The sequence below is a fragment of the Mytilus trossulus genome, chromosome 8 (genome assembly GCF_036588685.1).
Source record: "Mytilus trossulus isolate FHL-02 chromosome 8, PNRI_Mtr1.1.1.hap1, whole genome shotgun sequence".
NCBI classification, from domain to species: Eukaryota; Metazoa; Mollusca; class Bivalvia; order Mytilida; family Mytilidae; genus Mytilus; species Mytilus trossulus.
The window spans coordinates 200,928-221,616 of NC_086380.1; the positions used below are offsets into that span (position 1 = coordinate 200,928).

The 20,689-nt window shown below is 32.6% G+C and overlaps 1 protein-coding gene across 2 annotated transcripts; it reads right to left on the minus strand.

The window, feature by feature from the left end:
* Window positions 1-6,120: 6,120 nt before the first annotated feature.
* Window positions 6,121-19,750, minus strand: LOC134681566 (LHFPL tetraspan subfamily member 2a protein-like). 2 transcript variants are annotated; one of them, XM_063541213.1, is made up of 3 exons: window positions 19,637-19,750; window positions 12,852-13,276; window positions 6,121-6,378 (listed from the first exon to the last, which is right to left on the minus strand). In XM_063541213.1, the coding sequence occupies exons 2-3, from the start codon at window positions 13,219-13,221 to the stop codon at window positions 6,164-6,166; spliced, it is 585 nt and encodes a 194-aa protein (XP_063397283.1). In that variant the 5' UTR covers window positions 13,222-13,276; window positions 19,637-19,750; the 3' UTR covers window positions 6,121-6,163. The 2 variants fall into 2 exon arrangements, with proteins under 2 accessions (XP_063397283.1, XP_063397282.1); XM_063541212.1 differs by lacking the exon at window positions 19,637-19,750 and having other exon boundaries at window positions 12,852-13,602.
* Between the last annotated feature and the right edge of the window lie 939 nt (window positions 19,751-20,689).

Sequence of the window (20,689 nt, forward strand, 5' to 3'; positions counted from 1 at the left end):
ACCAGAACTATAGAGCTTAAACACATTATTGACAACAGAGTTTATTGGATATAATTCAGATTTGATTATTTTAAATTTCATTACATAAAATAATCGCTGAAGTCATTGTGGTTCCTTTCAGTGAAATTTAATGACAAAACAATTTAACATGATATCGGAATGTAATGCAAAATCAAGAGCAAGTTAAACTATGTGTCAACATAAAACAAATAAAACTCAAAATTAAATTTCGATTAGCGAACAATGTTGATAGTTTAACAGAAGCTTCTTGTTTTTTTCTCATATGAATGAATCTGTCTTTTCATATGAATCATTCTGTAAAATCTTAGTTTTCGACAAGATTGTTCATGATGTCCTCCTATTCCACTTTTGCTTCAAAGGAAAGTTGTGAATTCTGCTTAAGATTTGGCAGTCCACATTTGCATTTTATACGCAATAACTAGTCATACAATCTAAACATGTCATCAATTGTTTAAGACTGCTGTATACCCCGTGATAAGTATTAAGTTTTGGGGAGATGTTTTGATTTATGTTTGCAAGAAACGTTTATTTTTACATGCAATGCACATATAATTTCAAGTACGTAAAGGTTTGCAAACTTGGAATATCACAATATAGATAACATATATATGTCGACAATTGTGATTGGGTATAAATGACGAACAATGTATTAATGACTGTATGAACAAGTTGTTATCTTCTTTTTTTTTTTAGATTGCCTATGTGATTTATCACAATGGGATATATTTACGAAAAAAGTGAATTTTTATGTTCAGACCGAATTATAACGACCATTTAAATGTAAGATTAAATGTTTTGCAACCGGATAGAAGTACATTGGTATTATGAATCTTTTCGAAAATCTAAACCATTTTGATTACTTTTATTAATTAATGACAGTGGTAAAAACGTAGAATTGCTAGATTTTTTACCGTGTTCCGCAAAATTAAATTATGTAAGACAGCAGTTAAAATCCTTCCTTTGTTTACATTGATCGCTGATGTTTATAATTTCTCACCATTTTAAATTATCTTTTACAATTAAAAGGGAGGTAGAAAAAAACATCTATGTATCATTTTGATGTGTACGGTAGGTGTCACAAAGCATTTATCATTTTACCATGATACAAAAATTGCAACAAGTAAAACTAAATCTATCATGTTTTGATTTAACACTGTCATTTATGTCATTTCACATTTTATGTGGTTTATTCGCGTCATGTGTTTTAATACAAAAAGTAAAAACACAAAAATACCGAACTCCGGGGAAAATTCAAAAAGGAAAATCCAAAATCAAAAGGCAAAATCAAAAGTCCAAACACATCAAACGAATGGATAACAACTGTCACATTTCTGACTTGGTACGGGCATTTTCTAATGTAGAAAATGGTGGATTGAACCTGGTTTTATAGCTAGCTAAACCTCTCACTTGTATGACAGTCGCATCAAATTCCATTACATTGTCAACGATGTATGAACAAAACAAACATACTCAAAACTCAATAATAATTATATAACTTTCAACAACATGAAATATTACATCATATTATCGCTGTACTTAATCAATGAGAATCAAATGTCATCAGTCAAGCGCAATTATGTTTCATAATGTAACTTTCTATTAATGACTATTTGCGTAGAAAGATGGGATCTATTAACCTCCTAAAAAATACATAAACTTTAAATGATTGAAAAGACCATTGACAAAATGAAAGAGATAAAAACAGATTATTCTGTTTCCGACCGAGCGATGGAGATACTATTTTCGATACTCATATGCCCTAATGTACATGAGTCTTTAACATGGTCACCATTATCAGGGATTGATTTCGAAATCGAAAGGCACATTTAAAAAAATGTTAAACTAAACAGTATTGCTATACAGCTATGAAGATTAACGGCACTGTATTCTGTCGCGCATGTAACACCCATTGTGTGTGCTCCTGGTACGTATTACATCAACAGTGTAGCCTTTTGTGCAGCTTGTAGGGCGTATACCAGCAAAACATAAACAATAAAATTTTATTATTTTATATATGTTCATAGCCTTTTGTGTTGCAGTTATATATTAGAATATCAACACTAATAGATAACATTGATCTATTTCATGCTCATCATCTCGATATAGAAACATGTGATTCTGGTGAGTATAACACCAAACTACACAATAACGTTGTATTATTTCTTGTCCATCGCCTCAAACAGGTAATTATGGTACCTATAACATTAACTCGTCGGAATAACATGGTGCCATTCTATTTTCATCCCCACAGTTTAGCTTTAACATGCTTATGGGGGCTATAACACCAACCCAAACATTTACATTGTATAATTTATAAAACAGCTACGATTCACGCATGTGATCTGATAACTTATAATGATGTTACGTTGACAGACAATGAGACATAATTACCAATAGGCTTTGTATATATCTTAATTACTATTCACAGTGCTGTAACATCAATGTTTGTTGTCAGGGTTGATTCGATATTTCCGGACCAGAAGTATATATTCAAATCTTTGACATTTCAGAGACGAACTTTCAATAATGCATTCGATAAGCTAATAAACAACAAATCAAATAGGTATTTGGTATCTGACAATTGTAATTTAAGAATGTTAACAAGTTATGTAAAGACATTTCTCTAGAGAAATATAAATTGTCAGACTTGACATGTAGTGCTCAAACGAATCCAAGGGTTAATGATGAACCCATAAAACTACTAATTCAAGAATTGTGTTTGTTTATCTATAGTACAGAGCAACAGTTTGTTTTGTATCTCGATACATGGAGCAGCATTTTATTTTTTATATCGATACATGTACATTGGTGAAGCTTTAGTATAATTTGTACTATCATTTACTGTTTAGTCTGTTTTTTTATGATATGTGACTCTGTACTTATACATCCTGTTATTGCGTTATCCGATGATAATGTTGTATTCTTGTCTTTCATTATTGGCTATGTATACTAATTTTTTTTCGCTTATACATATGGCGTGGTTCTGTACCTATACATTCCGTCATTGTGTCATTGTGCAATTGTAAATTTTCGTATTTATTTTTTTCATTTTCGCTGATGTGCTATATGCCTATAAGCCTTTATGTGCTTTTGTGTCACATATTTGTTTATTTTCATAGTAATTAAGATTATAAAACAATGTTGAAAAAAATCGAAACGGAAAGTCCCTAATCAAACGTCTAAATCAAAAGCTCAACACTTTAAACTAACGGATAACAACTTATATATTCTTAACTTGGTTCAAGCTTTTTGTTATGTAGAAAATGGTCGGTTGAACTTGTTATTATAGCCAGTCAAACCTCTTAATTGTATAACAGTCGCATCAAGTTCCATTATAATAACAAAGATGCTTAAACAAAAAAATAGATATAATATAGGTAAAATTGACAAAAAGGGAATTAAAAACCATAGTGGTTGACATCATTGAATACCCGCGGATTAGTAACCAAGGTTGATGAAATCGTCCAAGACCCGGAGGGGATTAGAAACCAAGGTTTTTGAATGCATGAGAGACCCGAAGATAATTACCCAAGGTTGTAATAACCAATGCTTTAAAATATAGAAAAATCCGAACGTGATTCAAAGACATGCCTATTGACACCGTGATCGATCCCAAGGACATAAGTAGCCATGCTTGTTGACATTTTACACGACGTGAGGAATGTGTAATAGTCGTGCGTTAGATATATTCTCAAAATGCATTATCAAAGTACTGTCGAAGGAGACAATTCCTATAATATCCTAAGAAATCTATCGTAATATGACTGTCAGCTGTCTGTTATTCAAAGGCAGTTAAGGGGAAATAATGCTCGCTACTCATTTTGTTAACGCTTTTGTTAATTGGTAAGTGACATCATGATGTGGGACGTTTTGAGTTTTCCGCGGAGTTCTGTATTTTTGGGATTTTAATTTGTATCTAACGCCATCATGAGTTGGTTGACCGTTATGGAATATCTACGTATCAGATAACCAAATTCCTCTTTTCCTCGAGTATGACAATCCCCTCGTAGCAGGATATGCTTATCTTTCTAAAGCATATGCAGTCACCCTTTGTTTGTTGATTTAGTACATGTTGCTCAGTATTGAGTTTCTTTTATTTTGAAGTGTTTTGTAGAATGTTGGTTTTTTTTCGTCGTTTATTTAAATTTTGTCATGGTGGTGTGAGTTTCTGCCCGACCTTTTTTAATGTACCTCCTAGCTTTTCTTAATACAGTGCATAACACAATATTGATATGCAAGTCAGAGTCATAAAAGAGGGACGAAAGATACCAAAGGGACAGTCAAACTCGTAAATCTAAAACAAACTGACAACGCCATGGCTAAAAATGAAAAAGACAAACAGAAAAACAATAGTTCACATGCCACAACATAGAAAACTAAAGAATAAACAACACGAACCCCACCAAAAACTAGGGGTGATCTCAGTTGCTCCGGAAGGTTAAGCAGATCCTGCTCCACATGCGGCACCCGTCGTGTTGCTTATGTGATTACAAATCCGGTAAATAGTCTAATTCGGTAGGTCAAATTCATGAAAGGGAAGGGGATCGTAGTTACGACGTAAGGAACATATCCGAATCATTTGTGAAACGGTTATTCCATAACGGTCAACCAACTCGTGATGGCGTCCGTAAAATTTACGAAGGGATGATTTCAACTTCACCATTTGGAACTCTTGGTTTAATAGCTTCCTTGTGAGCAGTTACCCTCTATCAAGAAAATCGTGATAGGAAATGCAAGCACGGGAATATCGTATCAATTGGGAGATATATACCCTGTATGCAGGTGCTGCTGGAATGTTGCTACTTAGAAATGGAAAGTTCACAATTGGAAAGCTGAAATCATCTCTTTTGTCGTAAAGTTTTGTCTTCAACCGACCCTCATTGTCAATTTCTAGATGTAAGTCAAGATATGAAGCCGACTTAACTGTATCTGTAGTATCCTTTATCTCCAATTCGATGGGATAGATGCGATCCACATAGTCACCAAATTTTGAATTGTTTAGTAAAAGAACGTCATCTATATAGCGGAAAGTAGAGTTAAAGGATATTGCTAACTTCTTATCTTTCTTCCTAAGAAGTTCCTGCATAAAAATGTAATATAGACTACTACTATTAGTGATGTAATTTTATTTCATGTAATTAAATAGGATAGTCATTTTGGCAATAAAGTAACTTTGCCTTCCTTATACACTCCGTGGTGTCCAGGTTCAAATAAGAGGTAAAGCTTATCCGTTTCCTTTGATCAAATCTTTAACTTTACTATTGATGAATCCGTGTAAACCTTTTTCATTTTTCACAATTGCAGCAGTGTTTTGTTTTGTTTTCTTTTGAAACAATAATTGGTCCAATATAAACTTATCAACACCTTTACTTTTTGCAATGTTATAAACGTTGGCCAACACCGAACAACAAGCTATACAGGGCCCCCCAAAAAAGACTTGTGTAAAACCATTCAAACTTGACAACCAACTGTCAAATCTATAAAAATAAAAAACGAGAAATCAAAATCACTTATGAACCATACCAAAAAACTAAAACAAATAAACATCAGATTCCTCGCTATTTTTATTGATTCTTCCTCTTTTTATAACCAAGAATTACTTTTTAATTTCACAGTGTTGCTACAGTGCAGTATCTTTGAAGTATACCCAAATCTTTTATTTTAAGATATTTCAGTGAAATAAAACAGCATTTATAAGTAAATTTTATTAATTTAACGTAACAATGAAACAACTCGACAAATACCTACGATCCTTGTAGATTTAGTTATTGCTTTGACACTATAAAGGCCTATTACGCCTTGGAGATCATTATACAACAAATCATTTGATCAAGCTATTCACTACTGGTTCTACATGTTCTCGTTTTATACAGCTAAGTATCATCATGTACCATTTACCATTTACCAATCCAGATCTGGTTGACTATTTGTACTATACGTAAACATGCTAAATAAATGTAATTACTAATCTCATCAGCAGTAATGTATTGGGAATTCTATAAAATGACTTCTAAATTTTTCATACACATGTATATCCTCTCAAAAAGCTTTCCTCGATTTTAAGGTATGTTATTATTGACAGAGTTAAATTTGTCTTTTGTTTAATACTATGGTCTTTCCTAATAACTCTCGAGAAAACAGATTAAGGCATTATGTCGCGCCCTTTCATGTCTGTGAACCGTGACAGAACTGGACAAAACATGGCTAGGCACGTCCCTGTCACAGCCAGTACAAAACTCCATCCCATAGAGCAATCGTAGGCCTGGTACATGACGGATTTAGATCCACAGTATTGTCTTATAAACGATGATCCAAATCCTAGTGGATAAATAAATAATCCTGCAATCATTACCAAGACTGAAATATAGAAACATGTCACACATTAGCAAAATAATAAGATATGGGTTGTGTAAAATATAAAATTGACTACATTATCAAAGAAAAAAACCTTCGGTAAACATCCCATGTTGCCTTGTTTGTTTTCATTTTTCGTTGTTTCTAGTCCTATTTCTTCCATTTCCTATCAGGCTGAATTCATTTTTTAGCTCACCTGGCCCAAAGGCCAAGAGAGCTTTTCTCATCACTTGGCGTCCGTCGTCCGTCGTCGTCCGTCGTCGTCCGGCGTCCGGCGTCCGTAAACCTTTACAAGAATCTTCTCCTCTGAAACTACTGGGCCAAATTTAACCAAACTTGGCCACAATCATCATTGGGGTATCTAGTTTGAAAATTGTGTCCGGTGACCCGGCATACCAACCAAGATGGCCGCCATGGCTAAAAATAGAACATAGGGGTAAAATGCAGTTTTTGGCTTATAACTCAAAAACCAAAGCATTTAGAACAAATCTGACGAAGGGGTTAATTTGTTCAACAGGTCAAGATTTATCTGCCCTGAAATTTTCAGATGAATCGGACAACCTGTTGTTAGGTTGCTGCCCCTGAACTGGAAATTTTAAGGAAATTTTGCTGTTTTTGGTTATTATCTTGAATAATACTATAGATAGAGATAAACTGTAAACAGCAATAATGTACAGCAAAGTAAGACCTAATTAAATCAACTGGATCAAAATGGTCAATTGACCCCCTAGGGAGTTATTGCCCTTTTTAGTAAATTTTTAACAATTTTCATAAAATTTGTAAATTTTCACTAACATTTTCCACTGAATCTATTGTTCATTATAGATAGAGATACTTTTAAGCAGCAAAAATGTTTAGAAAAGTAAGATTTACAAACACATCCCCATCATCAAACACAATTTTGTCATAAATCCATCTGTGTCCTTTGTTTAATATTCACATAGACCATGGTGAGCGGCACAGGGTCTTTGTTTAGATTTTGTAAATTTGTTGTTGTTTTCTGTCTTTAGTTACCTTTCTTTTAAATTGTTTGAATGCTGAGATAATTTGGTTGTAATCGGATATTTTTGATTGAATATGTTTTAACATTTTGTTTGTGTTATATGAAGGCAGAGAGATTATAAATCTAGAAACAAAGCACAAACATTAAAATAAATATTCCAATGGAGTCAGACCCGTTGCAATAAGTAGGCAAGCATGATAACAATTTCTTATCGAATGCGTTTGTGTTTTTGGTTAATCTTCATATGTTCTTGTTTAAAGTTAACAGAATATAAGACAGCTATATTTTCTAAACGTTTACGTTAAATTAGTTTGTGTCGACATTTAACATGTTTAGTATTGATTCTATGTTCATTAAGAAAGAGGAACGAAAGATACAAGAAGGACAGTCAAACTCATAAATCGAAAAAAAAACCTGACAACATCATGGCTAAAACTGAAAAAGACAAACAGACAAACAATAGTACACATGACACAACAAAGAAAACTAAAGAATAAGCAACATGAACCAAACCAAACAAAAATCCCAGGTTCTCCGGAAGGGTAAGCAGATTATGTTCCTCATAAGAACACTTACATCATTTGGCTTTCTTGCGAGCCACTGGAGTTTATTTAACTTCAGTTATTTTCGAATCAAGGGTTTTTTCGATTTCGTTAATAATCTAAGATCCTGACACTATTCATATATGTTTATATTGATTGTTTTAGCTTCATTTGGATTTCCTTCCAAATTTCGAAAATGATTGATTTTACACTACATGTAGATAGAATTTCTTATTTCCGCATCATCTACCGTTTCCGTGTTATTGATTAGAATAATTGACATTTCCCGGATTTGCATGTTTGTATATCTTGTATTGTTGTTAAATTAGCAAAATTCTCATAGGTAAGATGTTTCTCGCTGAAACTGTTTTAACAATCGCAATGACTAATCACAAAAGAATTCGTCGGAACAAAAAAAAGAGATTTGACAAAATTTGATGTTAAATCAAAGTTTATTTCAGCCCTTGTATTCGAAGCAATTCAAACAACACATTTCCTACACCACCACCCCTTCCCCTCTCGAACTCATTCCCAATGTTAATGACTTGTCAGCTATTTTACCGACTCAATGTGTTTTAATTCAAATGTTTGCTGCATGTATCTGGGGTACCCTTTATTTCTAGTACTATTGGATAGATGCGTTCAACGAAGGTACTAACTTTCAGTCATCATCTATATAGCAGATAGTAAAGTTCAAGATAATACTATTGACAAATTTATCTTCTTTACTATTTGATGTTCATACAATTTGTAGAAGAAAAAAGATTATAAAACAGTATTCTGATAACGTGTAACACACATTGCCCGTAAAACTCTAGCTTTGCGATACAAGATAGATAAACTATAACCATATAAAAAAGAAGATATGTTATGTTTTACATAAAACTAACTATCTTGTAGATACTGACACACGTTACACCATTTAAACGTATGTTTGTTTTCAAACGTTACAAATCAGCGATCGTGAAAGGTCTACTGATGAGAGCGACAAAACTGTAATTCAGTGATTCAGTATGTATGTTTTAGGGATTCTGTTCACATTACATGTATAGAATATCCCGATGTGAAAAATGTGAAACATTTCAAACAAGAAAATTAATGGTCTAATTCATAACAACCTCATAAAAGTAATAAATTGTTACCAGCTTGCTAACCGAAAACTGAGCAGAAATCAATAAATTAACTCATCATCGATACCACGATTCAAATCTTTCATGTCTGTTTTAAAATTATTCCAGTTGATTATTTTATTGGTCCAGTTGATTTATTTAATTGGCGATAATTCGAGCTTTTATCCTTTTGCCGACTATAACCTAACTTTATGAACTGTGTAATAACGTTATTAAATAGCTTTACGTGCTTGAAATTCAGTTGCCAATTATAATTGATAAAACTCTTTTAAATTTCAAAGGACTCCAATTATCAAAATAAATTTATCAAATAGTATAGGCCATTTTGTAAATTGAATAATTATGTTTTCCTAAATCGCTGTAATCACATTGATTAAATAATATATTTAGGTCATAAAAAAGGAAAAATGAGTATGATATAAATTATTCATAAGCAATACAAAACAATGCAATATTCATCTTCGTGTATTTAAACTTAACTTTTGTTCAAAGTATTTAACCAATCTAAGTCAACTGATGAGACATACAAGGGGTACACTCAAAATCACGTGATGGATATACACACACCGGAAGTAACAGTCGAGCAGACCGCTTGAAAGGAAAGTAGTCGTATTTATTTGTTTATATCAATAAAATTTAATAAATAAGGTAGTGCACCGAATGTCGGATACTATCTAGTTTTGAAATACACAATTATCCTTGCTGGAAAGCGTGCAGTTAATGCTAACACTTCGACACAGTTCCAAAATTTCACCAGATAACTGTGTCGAAGTGTGTGCAATAACTGCACGCTTTCTAGCAAAAACAATTGTGTATTTTAAAACTACATACTATCCGACATTCGGTGTGCCAACTTATTAATCAAAATTTAATTGATATAAACAAGAAAATGCAACTACTAACCTTTCAAGCGGCGAGTTCGACTGTAACTTCCGGTGTGTGTATATCCATCACGTGATTTTGACATATGTTCTAGGTAAATAAAGAAGAAGTGGACCCCCAAAAGTTAAACCCCTCAAAATGTACCTGTCTCAAAGTCTGGGAACTGGTGTTATTTAAGAAAAAGTTTTTAACATAATATATCTGTGATTGTTTCTTCAAATTTCATCGGATTCGTTGTGATTTTAATCTTAGATTATAATTTGGACACATGTCGTGGTTCAGGACTGTATGTTGCGCCCTATATACCTTTGGGTTTATGTCACAATGATATAAACGTATTCGTGATTAAAATATATGATTATTCTTTTTTTATTCCCTTTGACTGTAACGCGCTTCAAGTGTTTCTAAATTATCCCCCATTCGTTTTAAAATAGTTCTGCTTCTTATTATTGCATTTGTTGGCGTTGCCTAGCCATCAATCCTATTTTTTGTTAGATGAACATAACTGCAGATTTACGTTGTCGGGGTCGGATTCAGACACATTCTCCATTTTATCCTTCAAACTGAAATTTAGAGATCATCTCATTTGAAATCTTATATCTTAGCATGAGACAAAAATAAAAAAAATGCTACGTTCTGTTTACCGAAGTAATAAAGGTAGCACACGTACTAACCTGAAATACTCTTTCAGCGCCTTCTTTTTAAACAAAACAGTATTGACAAACAAACAGAAGATAAGGAAATAATCATTTTCATTTAAATGAAGTGCAATTGTCCCGTAAATAAGATATACAGATAGTTTATCTTTGTTTCTTATCTTCAGGATTCACGTTGAGCTAGAACATGCTTCCCTTAATATTTTTCTTAGGTTTCATTGTTAATTTATTTTTATATATCTACCTCACGAGTAAATTGTGTCAGCAAGAGTCTACGTCGCATATACATTATAAATTGTGTGAGTAACTATATACCGTACATGTATATTGTGTAAGTTAGTATCTACCTCTCAAGTAACTTGTGTCAAGAAGAATCTACCTCGCATATATATTTTAAGTTATTTGTATCAGTAAGTATACATCGGACGTGTAAATTGTGTCAGAAGATTTTTATAACACATGTAAATTATGTCAGTGAGTATCTACTTCACGTGTAAAATGTGTAAGTAAGTATCTACCTCACCTGTAAATTGTGTCAGTAAGAGTATACCTCGCATACACATTATACATTTTGTGAGTAATTTTATACTGTACATGTGAATTGTGTCTGTTAGTATCGACCTCAAGTGTAAATTGTGTCAGTACGTATCTACCCCATGTGGAAGTTGTGTCATAAATATAATACATATTTCTGTTAGTAAGTTTCTATCGCACGTGTAAATTATGTCAGAAGGTTTCTACCACACATGTCAATTGTGTCGGTTAGTATCTACCTCAAGTGTAAATTGTGCCAGTATGTTTCTACTGCACTTGATAATTAGTTCAGATAGTAGCTGCGTCACGATTAAATTTTGACACTGATCATTGTTCTCACGTATTAATTGATTCAGTATCTACCTGTTGAGTACATTGCGTCAATAAGTATCTAACTTATATGTAAAGTGTCAGATAGTATGTACCTCACGTGTACATTGTGTCAGTGGGTATATATTTCACGTGTAAATTGTTTCAGTAAATATCAATATCTGGCGTAAAATGTGTCAATAAAGTATCTTTATTACTTACATAGAACATGTGATTATCAAATTCCTCTCTTATAATTTTCTTCATTGAAAGGCCATTAAGTCTCATTATTTTGTTTTGAACTCGTTATTCTATAATATTGTTCAATATTAATAAGATACCAGGATGTATGTATGTTTTTGCATTTCCAATTAATCAAATGGTACAATTTTACAACACTTTGCCATAAAAACCTCCCCTTGGCACTGATTACATTGACATAACATAATGTTTATGTTAACAGATATTTAAGTTAATGTTGTTACAATTGATTTAAAATTACAAAACCCAGGGAATTTACTGTAGCAAATTGTTGTGTAAACGATATGTTGAAAAAAGATGAAGTATATTACATTAATTAAATTGTTATCTCATGTGGTGTGTAATCCGATAAACTAGATAAATATTGACATGTATATAAAATATTAAATGGCGGTAATTTGACGTGGTTAAAGGTAACAGATATTTTTATGACTTTCTCTTCAATCTTCCTCTAATTAAAGTAGAGTTAATATAGTAGAGTTTTTTCGGGTATGTTTGCTTCATCCACAAGATTGCATTATTTGTCTTGTGTATTTACAACTACAATGTGTAACTGGTACCATGTGAATTGTCTAACAGACCTGTTTTACTTCAATGTAACATTCAATTGGAAAGATGTTGCCTCGGCTTCGAATTGGACTTTTGATCTAGACTGAGTGAATACTAAGTGAAAAGTAATTTAAATAATCACTTATTACGTATTTTCGAAAATGTCTTCTTCTTTAGATAGTCCGATAGTAAAGTGTTGTGCTGCTTATGGATGCAAAGAAAATTCAAGTGTATTAAATCTGTTTAGCACAAATAATGAATATGATTCAATGTGTTGTTAAATACACATTCAATAATGCGGCAATTATCTTCGACCATTGAAGCAATATACATACCATAAAAGTTACCGTCCAAGCAACTTTGCTGCTTCAAAGTGGACACTGCTGTTGTGTACATACATAAGGCCGTTAGTTATACCATATTTACTTTTTTATACATAGCCTGCCATATCTGTTACCGTTCTGAAAACCTTCCAGTCAGGACTATACAAGCAACTAACAACTTACCTGCTACAAACTGTACATATCCTGTCATAACTAACAGTCCTAACAACTTACCTGCTACAAACTGTACATATCCTGCCATAACTGTAACAGACCAAACACCTTACCTGCTACAAACTGTACATATCCTGCCATAACTGTAACAGTCCTAACAACATCACATGGAATGCACGATGTACAAACAGCTAAGAATGCTCCGCATGAAAGTAGTACACATCCTGTCCCATATAAAACACACGCCGCCTGCCATGCTCCAGACGGCAAGTTTCCCAAATTGAAATATCCACCATAAAACTCACATTCCTGTTTTAAGCTTCCTCCGGGAAATACTGTTCTCGATAAACACAAACTTATCATTCCAAACGTATCCAACAGATTGGAACCAACGAGCCACACAGGCTGAACGAATGCATACGTAGTTAAACCGGAAACCAGAACCGACAGAAAAGCCCATATTATTAGAACAGGTGATATCATATCCTTAGTAAGATCATCGTTGGCTTGTTATGTCATCGAACAATTATTCCATAGTCTAGAAAGTAAATTGAACAATTAATACATCACTTATAAAGTATAATGAGTAATTATCAAATAGCATATAAAGTCTATTTGAAATGTAGTTTTCTGAATAACGTATCAAATGTTGTATACAATCTAAGAATGTTCATATGTCATATGTGTACAATAAAAACGCACTTGTCCAATTATTTCACATTATAACAGTAATTTTCAAATTTTCAATCGTTTTAACAGGAAGTTATTGCAGTTTTACTTCTTGTGAATTCCAAAGCTTAGAGTTGTTTTATTGTCCTACGCCATTGTTGAATTGATCAAACAAAGTATAAAAACAAAGCAAAGTGTCAATTTCCCAATCATACCACGTGACATTTCCCCAATCATACCACGTGGTGATTCCCCAATCATTCCACGTGACAATTCCCCAATAATCATACAGATCGATATAATTGTTGCATTTTTCTCAGTAATCCCGAGCCTAGCTGTTGATTTACATTAAATTTAGTCTGTATTCGATTATCAACGAGGAATAAATGATAGCATTAATGGAATCTGAAGTGAGGATAACTATTTCAGGCTCATGTTTTCTATTTTAAATACAGAGACATTGTATAAAGTACGGATTATTAAAGAATGATAAATGTTTTATTTTTGCATAAGAATGTGATTATTTTGTTTGGTAATTCAGCAATCTGATTGACAGATTGAGTTATAATGGAGATAGATGGCTTGATATGCTTTAAAAGACTATTATTCTGATAAAAACGAAGTCTGTGGTATCAGGAAACTCAAATTAAAAGTTCTATATAGTCTCCCAGTGATTGTTTAGACAGCATGGTTCTGTAAATAGAGATCGTGAGCTATCTTGCGAATAATTTCTAGCAACAAAAAGTTCGATGCAACGTTTAACAAATATTTGTCTGTAATTCTATATATCGAACTCTTGGTCAATCCCAGTATTTTCGTCTTTTTATGATCTATTGCAATAAATCTACTCTGGTATTCTTTGGGTAGATTTTAGATAGATCTATAGTGACCTAACTTGCAATAATACCATGTTTTGTATGGTTTATCAATAAATACTTCAAAAAATTAATCGATGCATTATTATAACTGATCAACGCAAGACAATTTACATAAATTAAAACTTTTAAGTATGAAAGGGCGTTTCCATAATGTACTATATACTGAAGATATGTGATCAAAATCGAACGAATGGCTGCAACTTTTATTTCCGTTGCACATTGCACTGCAAATATAAAACATACTTAATTTTAAAACCATCCTCAGAGGCGGAATTTTTCTCGCTGTGTCGAAGACCTTTTGATAGCCCTCGGCTCGTTTTATTTTATTCTTTAATCAGGTTGCTGTCTCTATGACACATTCCTAATTTCCATTCTCTATTTTATTTGAAATATACAAATTTTTAAAATTTTAAACAGATTTATAAAATTAGAGATAAGAGGCTGTTCAGTGCTGCTTCGTGAATTTCAGAAAATGATTTAATAAAAACCTTATAGGAATTAAATGCATTTATAAGTAACCCTACCACTTTCAAAAACATTTTAGTATGATAACATTAATTTCATATATAACTGTGTATCTTATTTTTGATTCTAGTATTTTTATTATCAAAATTTATTTATCTGTAAAATAATAACATTAAATAAGAAACAAGTTTGTAAAAAATCTTCTGGTGAGTTCTGTATCTAGTGGACGCACGATCTGGGGTTGATGTCATACAACTTTGCTCGGTGCTCGGAGCACAAAAATCATACTCGAAACATAAAACCCAGCATTTGGATTGGTCGATATTGGAGTATGCGTACAAAAAACTCGAGAGTTATAAAACTTTACTCTGTTCGCGGAGTATACAGAACTCGAAACTCTCATTTCACAAATGATATCGGATATGTTCCTTACGTCGTAACTACAATCCCCTTCCCTTTCATAAATGTGACCTACCGAATTAGACTATTTACCGGATTTGTAATCACATAAGCAACACGACGGGTGCCACATGTGAAGCAGGATCTGCTTACCCTTCCGGAGCACCTGAGATCACCCCTAGTTTTTAGAGGGGTTCGTGTTGTTTATTCTTTAGTTTTCTATGTTGTGTCATGTGTACTATTGTTTTTCTGTTTGTCTTTTTCATTTTTAGCCATGGCGTTGTCAGTTTGTTTTAGATTTATGAGTTTGACTATCCCTTTGGTATCTTCCGTCCCTCTTTTTTTATCCATAATGTGATTGGTTGAATTCCGTAAGTCTAAGTTAAATAATGTTTATAAATGCAAGGCCTCGGTTGTCTTCAAATCTTGTTGAAGTTTTGATCTAATTCGTTAAATTAGGATGTGGATTCAAACCGCGGCTGGATAAAACCCAAACTTTATAACTTGTATTTGCTGGTTCTACACTAAGTACGCGGTATCGAGAAATAAGTGTAAAGACTCGGAGTCAAAATATTGTTTCCAGGTATATTATAAGTTATCTACGGATATGAACGTAGTTAACGAATTTATTCTCGGTCTTAGTCTAAATCTGGCAATGTTTAGAGAAATTCGACCACAAAATTTAACGTGAAAGTAACAATTTTTCATTTTTTCAATATCTTTTATTGAAATTTGGGATTTTGACTTATTTTTAGCGGGGTGTAGGGTACTTAGGTAGAACCCTATGGGTAGACAAATATAAGACGTTTATAATCTAAAGACAGAGGAAGTGAAATTGGTCGAATTTGGCGCTGAAAGTTGTGAGAGTTACATCATAGACGGTGTGACGTCACCGGGGTCATTTGCACAGCTAGGTCAGTAGTCCCATTCATTGACAATATGGAAGAATAGTGATGCATTTACTAAAATGAGTGCATATAATCGATATAATAAGATAAAATCGTTAGTGTATTAATTATCTAGTTATACAGACAACATGGATAATCTACATAATTCGATATTTCATAAGGAACAACCATGGAACTAAGGAAAACGCGCGTGAATTTCCCCCGATGTAATGGGTAGCAACGTCCGGGGATATGGGTTAGCAACACTCAGGGACTATCGGTTTTGTAACGACGTGCGTTAACCAATCAAAATCATCGAAATATACTAAGCCGGGGATAATGATATTTCTGCTGTCACCTTGTGAGCTAAAGCACACTAAAAAGATTACTCGGAGTGTTGGTCTGTTAATGAGCAAAGCAGCTTTAATTATATATAAGAAGATGTGGTATGGGTGCCATTAAGACAACTTTCCATCCCAGTCACAATTTGTAAAAGTAATGTTCATATAGCATAAACACATTTCTCGTCCTGAATATGCATTTGATATGCCGCTGGACACAAACTTCACAGCCATCCATTATTATCATTTAAGTGAAAGCCTTTAATTGGCAATGACATACTAGTCATCGTTGGCGTTTTCTACAATTCTAAAATTTTATTTGATATTACGGGCTTTTTTTACTACAATTTGATTTGACTCTAGGACTTTTTACATTAAAGCCTTTTTATTATGTGTAATTTGGTTTAAATTGCTAGTCCTTCACATACGGTATAGCAAATTAAAGTTGGTTTGCACATAACTGTGCTAAGTAAATTGACTTTGATAATTTCCAGCTATATTAAGCAGGATAATTATACGTCCCTCGGAGGATACAATAACTACCTATAAACAGTAATTGCATTTACATGAATAACTGTAAAACAGTCAACAAGTTTCCCAGAGGTCGTCTATCTACAAGTGATTCTTTATCAGTATTGATTGGCGCATTGATAACGTGTGTTGTTGGCATCTTTAGAGGTAATTTGATTTGTCTAGAGATCTGTAAATCTACAATCATAGTAAGTCAACTATATACATATACACGTGTCTGTAAGAAACTCTGTCATTATTCGATCTCCTCATAAGAAATATTTGTCCATAGAAACTACGTTATTATTTGGTTTTTGCATAAAGATTTTTTGTCGGTGGAAACTCCATTGTTATTTTGGTCTTTTAATTAGACTCTACTATCATGACTATATTCGTATGTAGTTAAAAATGTTCCATCCAATAAATTGTTTTAAGTGAAACTGAATAAAATGCATTTTGAACAATGTATATCTTAGACGTAAAAGAAATGGGCTTCTCTGTAAAAGACGAATTAGTATTTACAGGATATTATCACAAATGGTAAACTTTCAGTCCCATCTCTAGCCGCTAGTTCGTTTTTGTTTCATCGATTCATTATATTTCACCAAAACGTTCATTGTACGAATTGTGTTATAAAATAAAATTACATTTGTTTCTCAGTAAAGTGGAACAAAAGACTTTTGACTTTTGACTTTAATTGTATTTTATTTTGATGCTCTTAACCACTGGTAGGGGAAACATTATGAATCAGCTTTTTAGTTGTCGACTACTTAAGTAATTTATTGATAGAGATTGAAAGGTTGGTTGCCTCAATAATTTATTTAACACCTCCATATGATACTGTGTCCATAATTAAGCAAGAGCCATGTTGTGTGTTGTCTATGGCAACCTATATCCTGGTAGGCTCTTTTAAATTAACAAATAAAGCCGAAAATAAAGGTCATTATAAAAATGCTTTGAAAGTAAGATAAAATATGATTTTTTTTTATAAAAAAAGCTACAAGAGTTGACAATGGTATAGAAACTTCCTTCGACTTCTATATTCCTGTAATGAAACCTTATCTAGAATGCGCGTTCTTGATGTTGTCCTTGGTGTATAGATAGACAGCCACGTCAAGTCAGAATGGGAATGTTACATGTTACGCTCACTGGACGTTCAATAGTTACGCTTGCAACGACTCTTTCGGGGTGCGTACAACACAACACTGGGCCAAATCATTAAACAGTTTTTAACATCATTTAATGTAAATACGTCTCAATGATTGCCTGTGATTTCCATTGTGGAATAGTCAATCTAAACAGTGACGGTCAATGTATTATACTTCCTGTTTATATAAGCATTTAATGACAGAACCGATGATTACAATATTCCTCTACTTATTAAAACGTCAATTATATGACCGCAAATTGCATGGGTAAAAAATAAGAATAATCTGCCCGGAAATAGGAGTACTAACCGTTATAGTTTTCCAATTATTTTATTATCCAGAAAAGACGAGTGCTGAATACGTAAACGGAAAATTATGCAGTAACCGTTGTATGATATTGGAATATATTATTTATACTGTATACTACACATCAGGTTTAAACAAAACTGTAACCATTGCTCTTTATCTGAAAATTGTCTTATATTCTATGGAGTAAACTTTTTATATTTCTGGGGGGAGTGGGGATACAGCCAAAAGACAAATTATGGTAGCAAATCATACTGTATATGTTTAACTCCCTCAAGAGGAGTATTTCGTGTTTTGTCAATTGAATGTGAAGATCTTGGAAAAGTCCAAATTCTATTTCCTAACACTTTAGAATTTTTTTTTATTTTCCTGTGAAATAAAGCAAAAGAAATGTCCTTAGCACTATATGTTTTTATATATCGTTTGTTTTCTATGTTTGAAGCCTGAAGTTCTTCAAGAAGATTGATTCAGGAATTCGCGTTAACTCTTCGAATTCCTTTATACGATTACCTAGATGACAGAAAAACTACATCCTATGATAGAAGTTCACTACTAAACTTATCAACGATACAAGCTAATCATGTACCTTAGAAACGCTTGTAGTCCACACAAGACTCATCAGAGGCTCTCGGATCAAAACAATTGAAAGTAAAATTCAAATACGATGGTAAAGATCATTGATTTTCATAACTGAAAATCAAATTTAATCAAGATATACAAAGTCTTAGACCTTCGAATAATTCACATAATAAACTTAAAATGTTCTTAAAATGGTCGTACTAATTATATTTCATGTCATCAAATAAGAGTTACCTATTGAGTTGGGAATAACATAAATGGTTTCCTTTCTTTGTACTGAGAAGAAGAGACGAAATTTTCTTATTTTCATAAACTATTTTTTTTATGTTAAACACAATCAACAGACATTTTTGGTATTGTATTTGCTTTTATTGTTTTCTTCTTAAGTATAAATCAACAACCGAAAAGCATAATGGAGAGGAATTGATAAATGTACAACAAAATCAGATTTAATGTACTTTTGTTTGATATAGGAAACATGATTTACAACAATTATTTAAGAACAAAATTAACTTATTTATTCGAAAAAAACATAAAGTAAAGTATATGTGTAATGTAAAAGTGTAAAAGTCGACGTGACTGCAGCCAAACAATTTACAATTACATGGGAAACAACCTTCTGCACTTATGCTTGTAATGTTATATTAGTAAACAGCTAACGTTGTACCTAACACCAAAAGAAGACATACGTGTTTTATTTGTTATAAATAACCTACCTTGTATAGACACTATAACGTATCCATTGATGCTGTGAACAAAACGGCCAATATGTTTTACCAAAATCATTATAGCCTAAGAACGACTTTAAATGTAACTAACATGGTTTAAGAGCCTTTTATATCCAATAATAAGTTTTACATGAGAATTTAGTTGTAGCGGAAGACAAATCAATAAATCCGCGAGAAAACCATTTGTAGCAACATTTGGAAGAAACGGGTTCAATCATAGCATTTTAAGTGCTAAACGATTTTCAATTAAATTTGATAAATTGATAATAGTCGTGTAAAATTTACATTTGAAACTTATCGATCGACTTATTTATTGAGATGCAGGAAATAATTGAATAAAAAGGCGAAGAAATACAACGTTCATTGACATATAATCAATCATACAAGATGTAAAAACAGCTCACATTCAGATCGTTCAATATACATAGTTACCCTTTACTTACAAGATGTAAAAACAGATAACATTCAAATCTTATACTTACGTTTTCTTTATTTTTTGTTAATTTCGCTATCCATTAAACGTACCATGCTACATTGCATGAACTTAGTTATTTGCATATCTTTATATAGTATTTGCTCCAAACAAATGACATATGTCCAATTTTCCCTGAATTTATTTCATTCCAGTGCCAACGGTTTTAAGCTTACAGTATCACAAAGAACGTACTTTGAGGTTCTAATATATTTAAGATAAATGGATGGCAAACTCATGGTCGGGAATATGACAGTTGTTTTCCATTCTTGTGATGTGTTTGAGCTTTTGATTTGTTCTAGTTTTCCACAACTCACTTATGATTTGTCAATGTATTTTTGATGAAGTCACGAAACGATCATTCAACTTCAAGAGGGGTTATGGTTTTTTTATGGAATTATTCTGATATAATGTACACAATTTGATGAACAACGAAAAATGTGGACAATCTTAAGATCAAAAACAATTTTGAATCAAGATTTTCCAAATATCTAAAAGTGATCAATTTGGAAAAAATATCAATTGCGTCATAGCGCCGAATACCGCTAGAAGATCATCAAGTTGATAAT

Excerpts from the sequence above, each read along its gene's own strand:
- LOC134681566 (XM_063541213.1), bottom strand. The coding sequence starts at position 13,221 with ATGATATCACCTGTTCTAATAATATGGGCTTTTCTGTCGGTTCTGGTT. Across the intron at positions 6,379-12,851 it reads ATATGTACAGTTTGTAGCAG|TCTTGGTAATGATTGCAGGA; the intron begins GTAAGGTGTTTG and ends TCTATATTTCAG.